This window comes from Symphalangus syndactylus, chromosome 13 (assembly GCF_028878055.3).
Source record: "Symphalangus syndactylus isolate Jambi chromosome 13, NHGRI_mSymSyn1-v2.1_pri, whole genome shotgun sequence".
Lineage (NCBI taxonomy): Eukaryota > Metazoa > Chordata > Mammalia > Primates > Hylobatidae > Symphalangus > Symphalangus syndactylus.
Genome location: NC_072435.2, coordinates 73,389,562 through 73,402,727, shown reverse-complemented (window position 1 = coordinate 73,402,727; position 13,166 = coordinate 73,389,562). Strand labels below are relative to the sequence as shown.

At 35.8% G+C, this 13,166-nt stretch overlaps 1 protein-coding gene across 9 annotated transcripts in view; it reads right to left on the bottom strand.

Moving 5' to 3' along the window:
* The window catches only part of NAV3 (neuron navigator 3), a 908,101-nt gene that overhangs the window by 200,226 nt on the left and 694,709 nt on the right, over window positions 1-13,166 (bottom strand). For all 9 annotated transcript variants that reach the window (XM_055236272.2, XM_055236270.2, XM_055236266.2 and 6 more), the window contains one exon: window positions 7,961-8,987. In XM_055236272.2, the coding sequence (XP_055092247.1) occupies window positions 7,961-8,987 (1,027 nt within the window). The remainder of the gene's footprint in view (window positions 1-7,960; window positions 8,988-13,166) is intronic.

Below are 13,166 nucleotides of genomic sequence, written 5' to 3'. Positions count from 1 at the left end.
CAGTCTCAAAATATCTTCCCACAAAAATACCTATTACATACAACTGGAGACAAATTCACTTAGAATATAAAACTGTGGCAGATATTATCTTACTCAAGCAATCAAATTCAACACAACCAAAATGGAAGATATTGATATTCATATCATGAAACACCCAATAAAATGCAACGGGAAAAACACAGTATCATTTCGTTGACATTCCAGACAAAAAAATACATTTAATATGTATCAAATAATGAGGAACTATATGACAAACCCAAATTAGAAACATTATGTAAAATGCCTAGCCATCAATTTATCAATATCACGAAAGTCAGGGAAAGGTTAAAAGATTGTTCCAGATTGAGGGATATTCGGAAGATGTGACAACTACTAGGTGCAATATTTATCCTGAATTACTAAAAGTGACCATTTTTGGTGAAACTTGGTGAAATATGAATAAGTTCTCTGAGTGCTCTGGGAGAGGTGTAATGAGAGTCACTTGCACAATTCTTGCAAATTTTCTGTAAGATTAAAATTGTTTTCAAAAACATAACATAAAATATGAAGAGAAGGAACAACAATGGCTTGGTTAGGCAATCTTGCCATGAACCTTGTAATCAAGCACAGAAAAGGTAGTTTGTGAACCCTTCTGCTGGGAAAATGGCGGCTCGTGGTAGTATTCTACACAAAAGTGCCTCTTCTAGCAGTGTATCCATATTCCATCCTAAAAGTACTGCTGTGAGAGGAAAGGTAAATCACTACCTGACGTGTGGATACATATCAAACCTAGCAAAAGACAAGCTGGCAAGCCAAGCATTCAATAAGCTTTAGTTTTTACTGATAGCCAATTATGCCCAGTTCACATAAAACCATTACTGTGGTATATTATGTAGAAGGAGCTTCAGGGCTTACAAAAGCATTACCTGAATGATGGTTAAAGGCTTCACATTTCAATCTTTGTAAACTCACAGTTCCTCCTCCTCCTCATTGTACTGGCTCGACAAATAAGCCAAACTTAAAACCTTGTGAGTAAGCATTTTCAAAACTAATGTTTTGCATTCTTTGCCTTTTGGAAAATAGCATATTAAAATGTCAATTTCCCTGTCACATCCTAGGCAAATCTATAGTCCCACAGAAATATTTTATAATAAAAATCTCTTCTGAGAATCCATGGTGTGGTTGTATAAAGTACAGCATATTATATCAAAAGAAGGAAAAACTCTAAATTCAGATTTTCTTGGCCTAATTTTACAAGTCAAGTGTTAATAGAGGGTCTCTGCTTACATTTAATTAATGGGCTTAAGAAGCATGACACTTTTCTCCTTATGAATAGTGCCTTGCCTTTTCTAAGGGTTAGGTATTTTTCTTTTTTGAGAACTGCTCAAAACCCTGGTTCTGCTCTCTTTGCCTCTACATGTTTGCTTTATGTCCAATGCATTGTTTCCTTGGCATTTACTACAAATGGTCAGAAAAGAAAGAATGTAGACTTCAAAACAGCATGTTATAAATCTGGGTAAGCGTTATTTTAAAACTTTGTTGGAGGCTTCTAAAGAGACAGGTTTAAGGAAAACACACAGGTCTCCCTTTTCTCCATAATTAACCAATTACTATATTATTTTGTTTAACATGTCCTTGACAGCATGTAGAATATAGTTGTGATGTAATTAACACAAAAGCAATGGAAGAAAAATGACATATGGGAAAAGGGGAGGTATTTTTTGAAAATCTGAAGGATGTAAGGTAACAATTTTTGAACTCCAGGCAAGAAAAACAGGTTCAACTAATATAGCTCAGGATGGACACCAAGAAAGAGAAGGAACAATAAAAAAGGAGTTTTAAAAAAACAGAATGAAAAAACTGTATGGTTCTCCTTTCTCTTTTCTTCCAATAACTGGAGCCTCCTTTGAGATTTAACAAACCTACCTAAGAAATTCAGTAAATTGCTCCTTCATCTATACATTTAACCTGGTTCATCCTACTCTGACCTCTCCCACAAACAATCCATTTTACATACTGAAGAAAGTAACTTTTCTGATCATGCTTTCCACACACATGCTCATGTGCATGCATGCACACATGTATGCACACACACATATACATACATAAAGTCCAAGTTTCTGACATTCAAGAATTTCTACTACAACCAGGCTCCAATCAATCTTCAATGTTCAAGAGAAACTGACCTACTTGCTGACCACCCTACGTATCTTGTATTGACTTCGTTTATGTGGTTCCTTCAGCCTTATGTTTCCCTCCCTGTCCCCCTCATCTCTGCATTACCAAATCCTACTTATCTTTCTGGACTCAGTTCAAGTGCCACTTTCCCTGATTCCAATAGCTAAAAGTAACTTTTCACTTTTTTGAAGCCTCAGTATAACAAATCTAGTTCACTCCTGGGGAGCTTTACACTTCCAGCTGCATTTTGTTGTTCTCTTTGAGCTTGCCCCTTGTCTACCACACTGTGGATGATAAAAAGCAAATGACATAGTACGTATGATTTTTCACTCAATTCTTGATGTCTCATGCATAAGAGATATTTAGTAGGTAGTTGTTGAAAAAAGATAAAAAATAAGTGAATAAATGTGCTGAAGAGAAGGTATGGTTTAATTCTTTAAATATTTTAAAGCTGTTTGTATTTCAGTTAAACTCTCCCATTTATAGGAAGTGAGAGACTTCAGAATTTTTTTTTTGTTCCAGCGTACATTTTTGGCAGGTTTGAAAATTCTTCCATAGCAAGTGATTCTAACACAGGATGACAGTGTTTCATTCAACAATTTTTATTTGGTATCTACTGTAGGTAGCCTCTGTACTGAGCAATTATGCTACTAAATAAGAAACACAAGACTCTTAATTTCAATGAACTTACATTACATTAGGAGGTGGCTGAAATCACACCAGTTAATAAGTAAACAAGAAAAGAACAGATAGTAATAAACTGTATAAAGAAAATACAAGAGGACGATTAAACAGAATTCTGAGAAGGCACATAATATATATTCCCCTGGAGTAGGTGGTTGGAGATGGCTGGAGATTAGCAGAGCTCTAATAACAAGACAGGCCTGCAGTGATCTAGAAGACTGTTGTTACAGTCATAAATGAACGTATATGCCAAAGATATGTTCTAAAGCAACATAGGTTGGTTTGTTGAGAAGGAGGATGAAGGCTGAGATACAATGTGCTGGGGGAAGGGGGGACTGCATGTGGCTGTGGGGATCAATTGTGAACAGGGTACTAGATTACTTAGAACCTGGAGGGTCACGGTGCAATGTTTGAGTTTTTTTTTTTAATGTAATGGAAATCTAATAGATGGCTTCATTAATTAGAATGAGATATATGATTTACGCTTTTAGAAGGTCAAAATGCCAGCTGTGTGAAGGATGTTACTGCAAAAAGCCCAGAGTGGAAGCTGGGAGACTCACTGGAAACTAGATGAGAATTGGTGGTGATATGGCTTAGATCAGGAGACAAGGGCTGGAAATGGAAAGAAAGTCTGATTGAGGGTATGTTTCAGAAGAAGGGTTGGGAAGACTAGCTGAAAATTTGATGTATGGAGAAGGGGTCATTGAAAGAGAAAAACAAAATTCAAATTATTTCCATTTCTTTTCTTCTTTAGTCTCTGATATGGTTTGGCTCTGTGTCCCTACACAAATCTCACCTCAAATTGTAATCTGAATTGTAATCCCCATGTGTAGAGGGAGGGACCTGGTGGGAGGTGATGGGACCAAGGGAGCAGTTTCCCCCATGCTGTTCTCCTGATAGTGAGTGAGTTCTCATGAGATCTGATGCTTTAAAAGTGTATGGCAGTTTCCCATGTCCTCTCTTTCTCGCCTGCTTCCATGTAAGACGTGCCTTGCTTCCTCTTCGTCTTCCACCTTAATTGTTAGTTTCCTGAGGCCTCTGCAGCCATGTGGAACTGTGAGCCGATTAAACCTCTTTTCTTTATAAATTATCCAGTCTCAGGAATTTCTTTATAGCAGTGTGAAAACTGACTAATACAGTCTCTCATTCATATAATTACAAATCCTAACCATTAGTGCCTATAGCAGTTCCAGTTACTAGTATTTGCATAGCAGCTCACAATTTACCTATTATTTTTCCCATCATGCCTGGATTATAAAATTGTAGGATATCAAATTTGGATGATAGCACAATGTTCTTCCCTCCTTGTGACAAACTCTAACTCATCTTTGATGTCTTACCCTTATCTTAACTTCTTGGTGATGCATTAGTTGACTCCATTTTGTCAGATTTGTAAAAAACCCTCTTTTTTTTCTACATTAATTGTGTATGTTACATACACTTCCATAACAGTAATGGTTTAATATTTTTGATGATATTATTCTTACTACCCTTAGTAGACTGAGCTCCCAGAAGGCAGAGATTTTTTTAAAAAAATCTTTGTATCTTCTATTACACAGTATTTGTAGAATGAGGGATGAGTACATAAATGAAAAAGTATGCAGCAATTTCCCTTTGCCTAAACTGTAATAACTGGTCACTTTGCCACTTTTTAAATACTTCAGATGGTCATCTTAACACTATAAAAAGCAGTCTATTTCAATTTCAGGTAGCTCTAGTTATCAGGAACTTCTTAAACCAAAATAAAATATTTTCTTTAATTCTTGACATTTTGTCTTATTTATATCTATTTGATAAATGAATAAGAATAACAGCAAATTCGAAACTACTTTATCACACTGTAGAGATAATTGAATTACTGAAACTATGTACAGAATAATTTATATTAGATAGGAAGTTAGGCTAATAGGAAATCTATTAACTTCCAGAATCCACATTATATTTATAGAACTTTGAACATCCAGTTTGTGACAAACAGTACTATGAAGCATATAGCAGAGTCTCAGAAGGAGTAAGTACTAACCTAGGATTGAGCTGAGAAAAAAAGTCACCATCAGCCATCAATCTTCCCATTATATAAAAGTTACTTAATTATCTTTACATATCATATATGTGTATCTGTATACATTTATATAATTTATACTAATTAACAGCAATTACCATTTTCAATTGTAAATGAGTTCTGATTGAGAATTTTGCAAGTGTACTATTGGCATTTTCTAACCAGAATTTTCTCAGTAACAATACCTCTTATTTCTGTCATGTAGATAGAACTGATAAGCAAAGCAAATTTCTACTAGCTTTATGATCTTAAGAGATTATTACTATTCTGACTTAATATCTCTGCTTCTTCATTTCTGGAAAATGGGGGGTAACAATCTTTCTCATGAGTTCATGATGAAGTTTAAATGAGAAAATTCACATATATTTTGTGACACAAAGATTTTCACTAAGCAAGCACTCAATAAATGATAATACCAACATAAAAGAGTAAATTATTAGTATTATTTCATCAAATGATTAGCAACTCCAAAAATAATTGTCAGGGATTTTATAGGAGGGATTCTTACATGGGGATAGAACAGTGAAAGTCAGAAAGAACATAAAAGGTTACATAATCCAAATGTCATGACTCTATAAACAAGCTTTTACTGAAAGTTGAAAAGAATGAATGTTAACCACTCTGTCTTTTGAGGATTTACTATTATTTGTAAAATTTTTCTGCATTGATTTAAAAACTTTGAATGAATATTACTTTATATATAGACTTCAATGTGAAATTTTAAGAGACAGTTTTAATTAATTTATTTATTGTAGAAACAGGATCTTGCTCTGGTGTACAGGCTGGTCTCACAGTCCTGGCCTCAAGTCATCCTCCCACCTTGGCCTCCCAAAATGCTGGGATTACAGGCATGAGCCACCATGCCAGCCATGGTTTTATTTATTTTTAACTATCTTATATTGTTGATAATAATAAAAATAATTACTGATATTCATGTAATTTACTCAAAATCTGGCTGTGTGCTGTTTCTGAACAATGGCAACCACCACCACAAGACGCTGTTTCTGAACAATGGTAGAGTAAGACATGTTCTATCACCCCCTCTTTTTTTTTTTTTTTTTTTTTTTTTGAGTTTCCCTCTTGTTGCCCAGGCTGCGGTGCAATTGCACGATCTCAGCTCACTGCAACCTCTGCCTCCTGGGTTCAAGCGATTCTCCTCCTGCCTCAGCCTCTCTAATGCCTTTTTTCTTAGCTACTTGGCTATATTGCCTCACTTTTATAGTCTTGTTGTTAAAAAACAGAAACTCAAAGAGTTTCTCAAAAAACTCATCAGGGTCACACAGCGGATCTACACTGTAACTTCTAAGCTGTGCTGCTGTGCTGCTTCCTGTTTTTGATATTTAAAAGTTACATTTTCAAATGGAAACCACTAAATTTGTTTCCACTGGATATTTTATTGCAAACAATTTTTTTAAAAGCTTGTTGCTACTTATAGAAAGAAGCCTACTAAATTAGCAGTTCTAGATTTACAATTTCCTATGAAATTCACTTGTGATTTTTTTGAAAGGATTGATGTTTTTACAGAATATATTTGTAATCCACAAGGGTGCTGAGTATGACATATTTAAAACTTCATGATTTTTTTTCTCACATTTTTGAAATGTGGCTCATGATTTTGACCTCTTAAATTCTGCTTTGTCAAATAGGGACCCTGGAGTCAGAAGGAGCTGCAGACTCTCATCTGATCCAAATACACGTATTTTAAATGAGTTAGTACTACTGAAGTCAGAATAGCAACATTCAATTGTAATGTCCCAAGAGCGTAAATGTAATAATTATAATAATTTTGTTTTGCTGAGTGTATAAAACCTCAGAAAAAAAACACTTAGGTTCCTCATTGAGAAAAAAACAAATCAGTATAAACTGCTTTATTTTAAAAACTTTTATATTAAAAAAACTTAATAAAATTTTAAACTATATAGTTTTGACCCTTTCTTAATTATAGTAGGTCCTGCTTCCTATTCATAAAATTTTCTTTCTGTAGTTAAATTGCCAACCTGCCCGAAGGAGGGACAAAGCAGACATTATTGCTCCTCAGGCCGTCTCCTTACCAACCAAGCAGTGAATAAACTGGGGACACAGCAGTTACTGACATATCTCTAATCGATTAAAACAAATCACAGAACAACAGGCAAAGTGTTGTCTTTACCATTTGGGTGGTAGGATGCATATTTTAAAATGCATAATAATGCATTTAAAAATTTTATATTGTGTATTTCAATGCCTACAAAATAAGAATGCAAAGTAAAATAAATAATAAATAAATAAAAGGTAAAAAAAAACAAATAAGTAATACAGCCCAAATAAGTAATACAAATTATATATGTAACCCCTTTTACCTAGAAACCTATGCCTTGCTGTGGGAAATTAATATAAAATTTACATTGAGAAAGTAATACCTTATAAATAACATTTGAAGAACATTTGCAACACATCAGTATATACAGTAAACATGTTATATGCATGAGTGCTGTTAATAGTCTCAACTCTACAAAGTAGTGCATGGTTCCTATTTGACAGCTGAAGAAAATGAGACTAAAGAATGTTAAATAACTTGCCCAATGTCTTATAGCTGAAAAGTGGCAGAACTAGGAATGAAATCCACAACTTTATCATTTCAGAAGCTACTTCTTTAACCATTATGGTATACTTTCTCCCAAAGATGACAACAAAAATAACCGTAAACTATGTAAAAGTGAGAATTATTTTAAAAGTCTGCTGCTAGTAATAGAAAAAGTATAGTAGTAGCAATAATATGAATAAACACAAGAGAAAGTTGTGGCATCTGGTTTCTAGCTGGCTTTTGATAACAAGTAGTTTAATTTTTGAAGGTCTCAATTTCTGAGAGGGAATGAGAGAGGGAATAAAACTAGATCCTACTGGAAGTTTTTTTCCAGACTAAGATTCCGCACTAAATTCTAGGCCTCTATCTTTAGCATGAAACATTACTCCAAAATGACGACATAAAGCACCACTTTATCAGCCTTCCCTATTACACTCTGAGTATGTAGGCCTGTAAATAGATTTACAACTGTGGATAAGCGGAGGCCACCTTACCTGTAAATGAATGGTGCCACTGTCGCAGTATTCGGGTGGCTATGTTGCTGCTGTTGAGGGAGTTGGACAGCACCATTTCCTGTGCTCTGCCCACTGCTTTGTGCCACTGTCATGGTACAGGAACCAGAAGGAGGAGCTTGGCCAGCTTCCCTTCCTTCCAAAGGGGCAGGACAACTAGAAGCACTTGCTTTCTCCATAGTTATAGGCTTAGATAAGGACTGGGATGGGCTCCCCTTGGTAGTCCTGAATTTCTCAGACTCTTTGCTTGCTGTGCTGCCAGGTGAAATGGTTTGCTTTGCTGTTGGAACTTTAGAGCCCGGTTTTGGAATACCACTGGAAGATGGAATTAAGCTTTCCTTCTTAGCTGCTGTTGTCTTGCTGCCCTTAGGGATCAAGCTTGCAATTTTGGAGGTCTTTTTTGGAGCCGTCTCTGTCACCTGATCCTTCTCTTCCTTGATTGTTTTTTCAGTGCAAACTTTATTTTTGTCCCTGTTCTTTTCTTCTTTTTCCTTTGGCTGTAGCAAAGACTTTTTATTGCTGAGATTTTTGCTGCCAGCTTTTGGAGGGGCCAACTTAGGTGACACTTTGGGACTGCTATTTGTTGAGCCACCACTATTCAGACCACTATTAAAACCTTCCATTTCACCAGATTCAGAAAAGGCATCATCATCCTTCCCACCATCACTAGTTCCTGAACTGGAAGGCTGCGGGGGGCGTAAAGCAGTCCGGGCATTGACTAGCTTGAATTTCTCAAGCATGGATTTCTGTCCTGAGGGAGCAGTTTTGACCCCTTCTGAGACAGGTGGCTTCATTCTGTCTGAAGATGGTGTGGGTGAGGTGGCTGGACTTGACTGCTTTACAGTCAACATGGTGGAGGTGGCACTGTGTTTGACATTCATGGACTTGCTGCGCCAGGGCTTGCTGGCACTTGGAGAAGGGATGGCAGAGGCAGGAGGCTGCCCAGAAGTACTGGGAGGCTGCACATTACCATTTACTCCTGAAGACGATTGAGGTCCTTTGGAGGAATCTGGACATTGTTTAGAAGAAAAATAAAGAAAAGGCGATTAATCTTGATCATTTATATTACCTAATTGAGAACTTCCAAACTATCGATGGATAGAAGTCTCTCTCCTCTGAACTGAAAAGAGACCGTGGCATCAATCACTTCTCTGAGGTGATTTTTTTTTTTTTCACCATATTTCAAAAATGTAGAGTGTTTGAGAGGCATTGATTCTGGGGCGGGGGCGGTGGGGGTCCCTATCTGAGGGACTCCTCAGACAGGGGTCCCTTGTTCACCATCCTCCGTGAAATCAATATCCCACACAAGAGTGCTACTCTCCTCGCTCCGGGCCTACAACACTTGGGGGTAGCTATAGTGAGCTGTATCCAGCATCTGGTTCTTACCTCACGGCCATGGCCCCTTAAATCACCCACACGTTCCCCTTAAATAAGACATTACGATGGATCACGGGTCTATCACCCTATTAACCAGTCACGGGAGCTCTCCATGCATTTGGTATTGTGGGGTGGGGGAAGGGGGAGGGATAGCATTAGGAGATACACCTAATGCTAAATGACGAGTTAATGGGTGCAGCACACCAACATGTCACATGTATACATATGTAACTAACCTGCACGTTGTGCACATGTACCCTAAAACTTAAAGTATAATAAAAAATAATAATAATAAATGTGCTTTATTTTCCCCTCTGAAATTACTCTTACCCAAATAAATTTGCTAGTCACAGATATCCAAAGATGAATAAAACACTATCCCTCCTCTAAGCAATTCTCCGTGTTCTTTTTCAACCACCACTGTAGCCCATACTAGTAAATGGATATTCCACCTTGCCCTATAAAAATATGTTGTATAACGAATGTTGAAAATTGGCTTAAGCTACTGGGAGTTTAGCTAATTGTTTAGTTCATTTTTACCGGATTAAATATGCTTATAACTTATAATTTAGCTTTTTGTTAATTTTAATTTGTATATTATTGAAATTTATGCTTCTACAGATCAGATAATCTACTAAGCAATCTACATCTATTTATCTTTATAATAATCCTACAAGGTTTGTATTCATATTATCATCCCTATTTTACAGATAAAGCAACTGAGGCAAGGAGAGGATAACTTCTTCATGGTCAGACAGTCTGTATTTGAACTGATTTCAGAGACTCTGCTCTTAACCAGCACACCTACAGCTTCCCATAATGATCAGAATAAATGAAGCTACTTTTTAAGAGTTATAGGAAAAGAAATCCATCTGTCATATAAGTATTTGATAATGCACTAGTGTTTGTTTACATTCCACTTGGAAGGCACATTATGATGTGAATCTTTAGATGACTGCTCTAGTATAATTAATGCTTGATTACAGTCTTATTTTTAAGAAGACCAAACTAAATTAAAGGAAGGATTTTACAATATCGTATAGAATAAAGAAAAAGAACTGAGCTTAGAGTTAAAAGATCTCCATCCAAGTGTTCACATTTGGAAACTGTGTAATTCTGGTCAAGTCATTTATCTTAAGTTTAATCAGCCATGAATGCCTCCCTCTTTCTTCCTCGGTTTTTGGGGATGAGGGGATGATTGAATTAGACATTTAAGTGGTACTGTAAACATATAGATATTGAAAAATAAATGCAAATCTTTTTTGGATGAAATGCTTAATGAAATGTTATATAAAGATATTATTTTAATACTATTCAGGAATTGGAGCTCATTCCATTTTATTAAATACCTATAAATAAAAAACTACAATGCTTTTGTTTTTAAATGTTTTCTTTAAAAAAATGTCAGAACACATGATAAACCACATGTAATCAAGCCAATTGGTACAGAATACTAGTCTTAATTCATTTTTCACAAAAAGAAATTGACATACAACAGAAGGAAAGAACAAAGAAGTTAGAGATGGAGAAGAAGTCAAATGGTTACATGAATTTTTGTGTGTTAGGTTTTATTTTCTAAAAAACGAAGTGTGCCTAAAATAACATAGTTGATATTTGAAATTGATATTAACAATAAAATATTGTACACAAACACATTTATATTAAATTTTCATAAACAAATTGGTAGACTAACAATAACTTCTAATTCTTACTACCCCTCTGCAGTTCCTCATTTCAATTAGCAAAGACTAATACTAATAGTATAATACAAGACTGAGCCTATATATTCTATATTTCAATCTTGCCATTCACTGAAAAGTCGAAATGCTTATAAATTTTAAAGCATATAATGAGAAATTGATCTTTTAAAAATATTCATGTAAAGTCTACTTGTGCTCATGTTTGGAATATTTATGAAAATTCATTAGATACATACACAAACACTAAGGTGTTCTAAAAAACAGTGGATATATTCAAGTGGATATATAATCAGTGGACTGATTCAAGACCAATCCAACAAGCTTCAAAACATTCAATTACTCAAATACATTCACTTTCTGTGAATGGATTCCAATATTTTGCTTATTATCTATGTTATAAGTACAAATAATTTCAAGATTATTTCACCAACATATCCCTTTCAGAGACTAATAATATTTCCTCATAATTTAAATGATTCTTAGTAGCAGATAGAGTACACTGACTACCGACAGGTAGAAGCACCTTATTCATCAGGTGTCAGCTGCGACCTTACTTCCTCAGGGGGAAAAAAAGTTACTCCCACACCCACCTTTGACCCCCACAGCATCGAGTCTGAATTAGATGGCTCTTCTACTATCTCCCATAGCTTACCATTGCCTGCATTATAGTCATTATCACTCTACTGTAACTGCCTATTGCCTCCACAATGCTGTGCATTCCATGAAAGCAAAGACCATGCCTGTATTAATGTTTTATACCATGTATATAGCACCCACTACATGGCAGGCACTGAAGTAAGTGTTTAACATGTATTAACTCAATTAATCCTCCCAACAACAGCATGAAGTTTCCATTATTTCCCCTATTTTAGGTGTGAAAAAGATGAGGCACAAAGAGGTTAAGTAATCTTACCAAGATTATACAATTGAGCACTGAACTTTGCTTGAATTCTAAGTTAATCCTATCAACCACCATTTTTTTATTATTATTTTTTATTATACTTTAAGTTTTAGGGTACATGTGCACAACGTGCAGGTTAGTTACATATGTATACATGTGACATGTTGGTGTGCTGCACCCATTAACTCATCATTTAGCATTAGGTATATCTCCTAATGCTATCCCTCCCCCCTCCCCCCACCCCACAACAGTCCCCAGAGTGTGATGTTCCCCACCCTGTGTCCATGTGTTCTCATTGTTCAATTCCCACCTATGAGTGAGAACATGCAGTGTTTGGTTTTCTGTCCTTGTGATAGTTTGCTGAGAATGATGGTTTCCAGCTTCATCCATGTCCCTACAAACGACATGAACTGATCCTTTTTTATGGCTGCATAGAATTCCATGGTGTATATGTGCCATATTTTCTTAATCCAGTCTATTGTTGTTGGACATTTGGCTTGGTTCCAAGTCTTTGCTATTGTGAATAGTGCCACAATAAACATACGTGTGCATGTGTCTTTATAGCAGCATGATTTATAATCCTTTGGGTATATATCCAGTAATGGGATTGCTGGGTCAAATGGTATTTCTAGCTGTAGATCCCTGAGGAATCGCCACACTGACAATCTACTCATCTGACAAAGGGCTAATATCCAGAATCTACAATGAACTCAAACAAATTTACAAGAAAAAAAAAAAAACAAACAACCCCATCAAAAAGTGGGCAAAGGATATGAACAGACACTTCTCAAAAGAAGACATTTATGCAGCCAAAAGACACATGAAAAAATGCTCATCATCACTGGCCATCAGAGAAATGCAAATCAAAACCACAGTGAGATACCACCTCACACCAGTTAGAATGGCGATCATTAAAAAGTCAGGAAACAACAGGTGCTGGAGAGGATATGGAGACATAGGAACACTTTTACACTGTTGGTGGGACTGTAAACTAGTTCAACCACCATATTATACTATTCCTCAAATGCAGATGGGTAAGTTCAATGGTTTACCAATTACAACATTCCCTTGAATATAGAAACATAGAAAATAGTAACTATCCAATTAATGCCCTGAATAGAATTATATTAAATGAACTTTGTTTCTCAGGTACCCAGATTCAGTTAGAATCTAAGAATTTTTCTTCCAAACAAAATGAATTTTCTCAGGT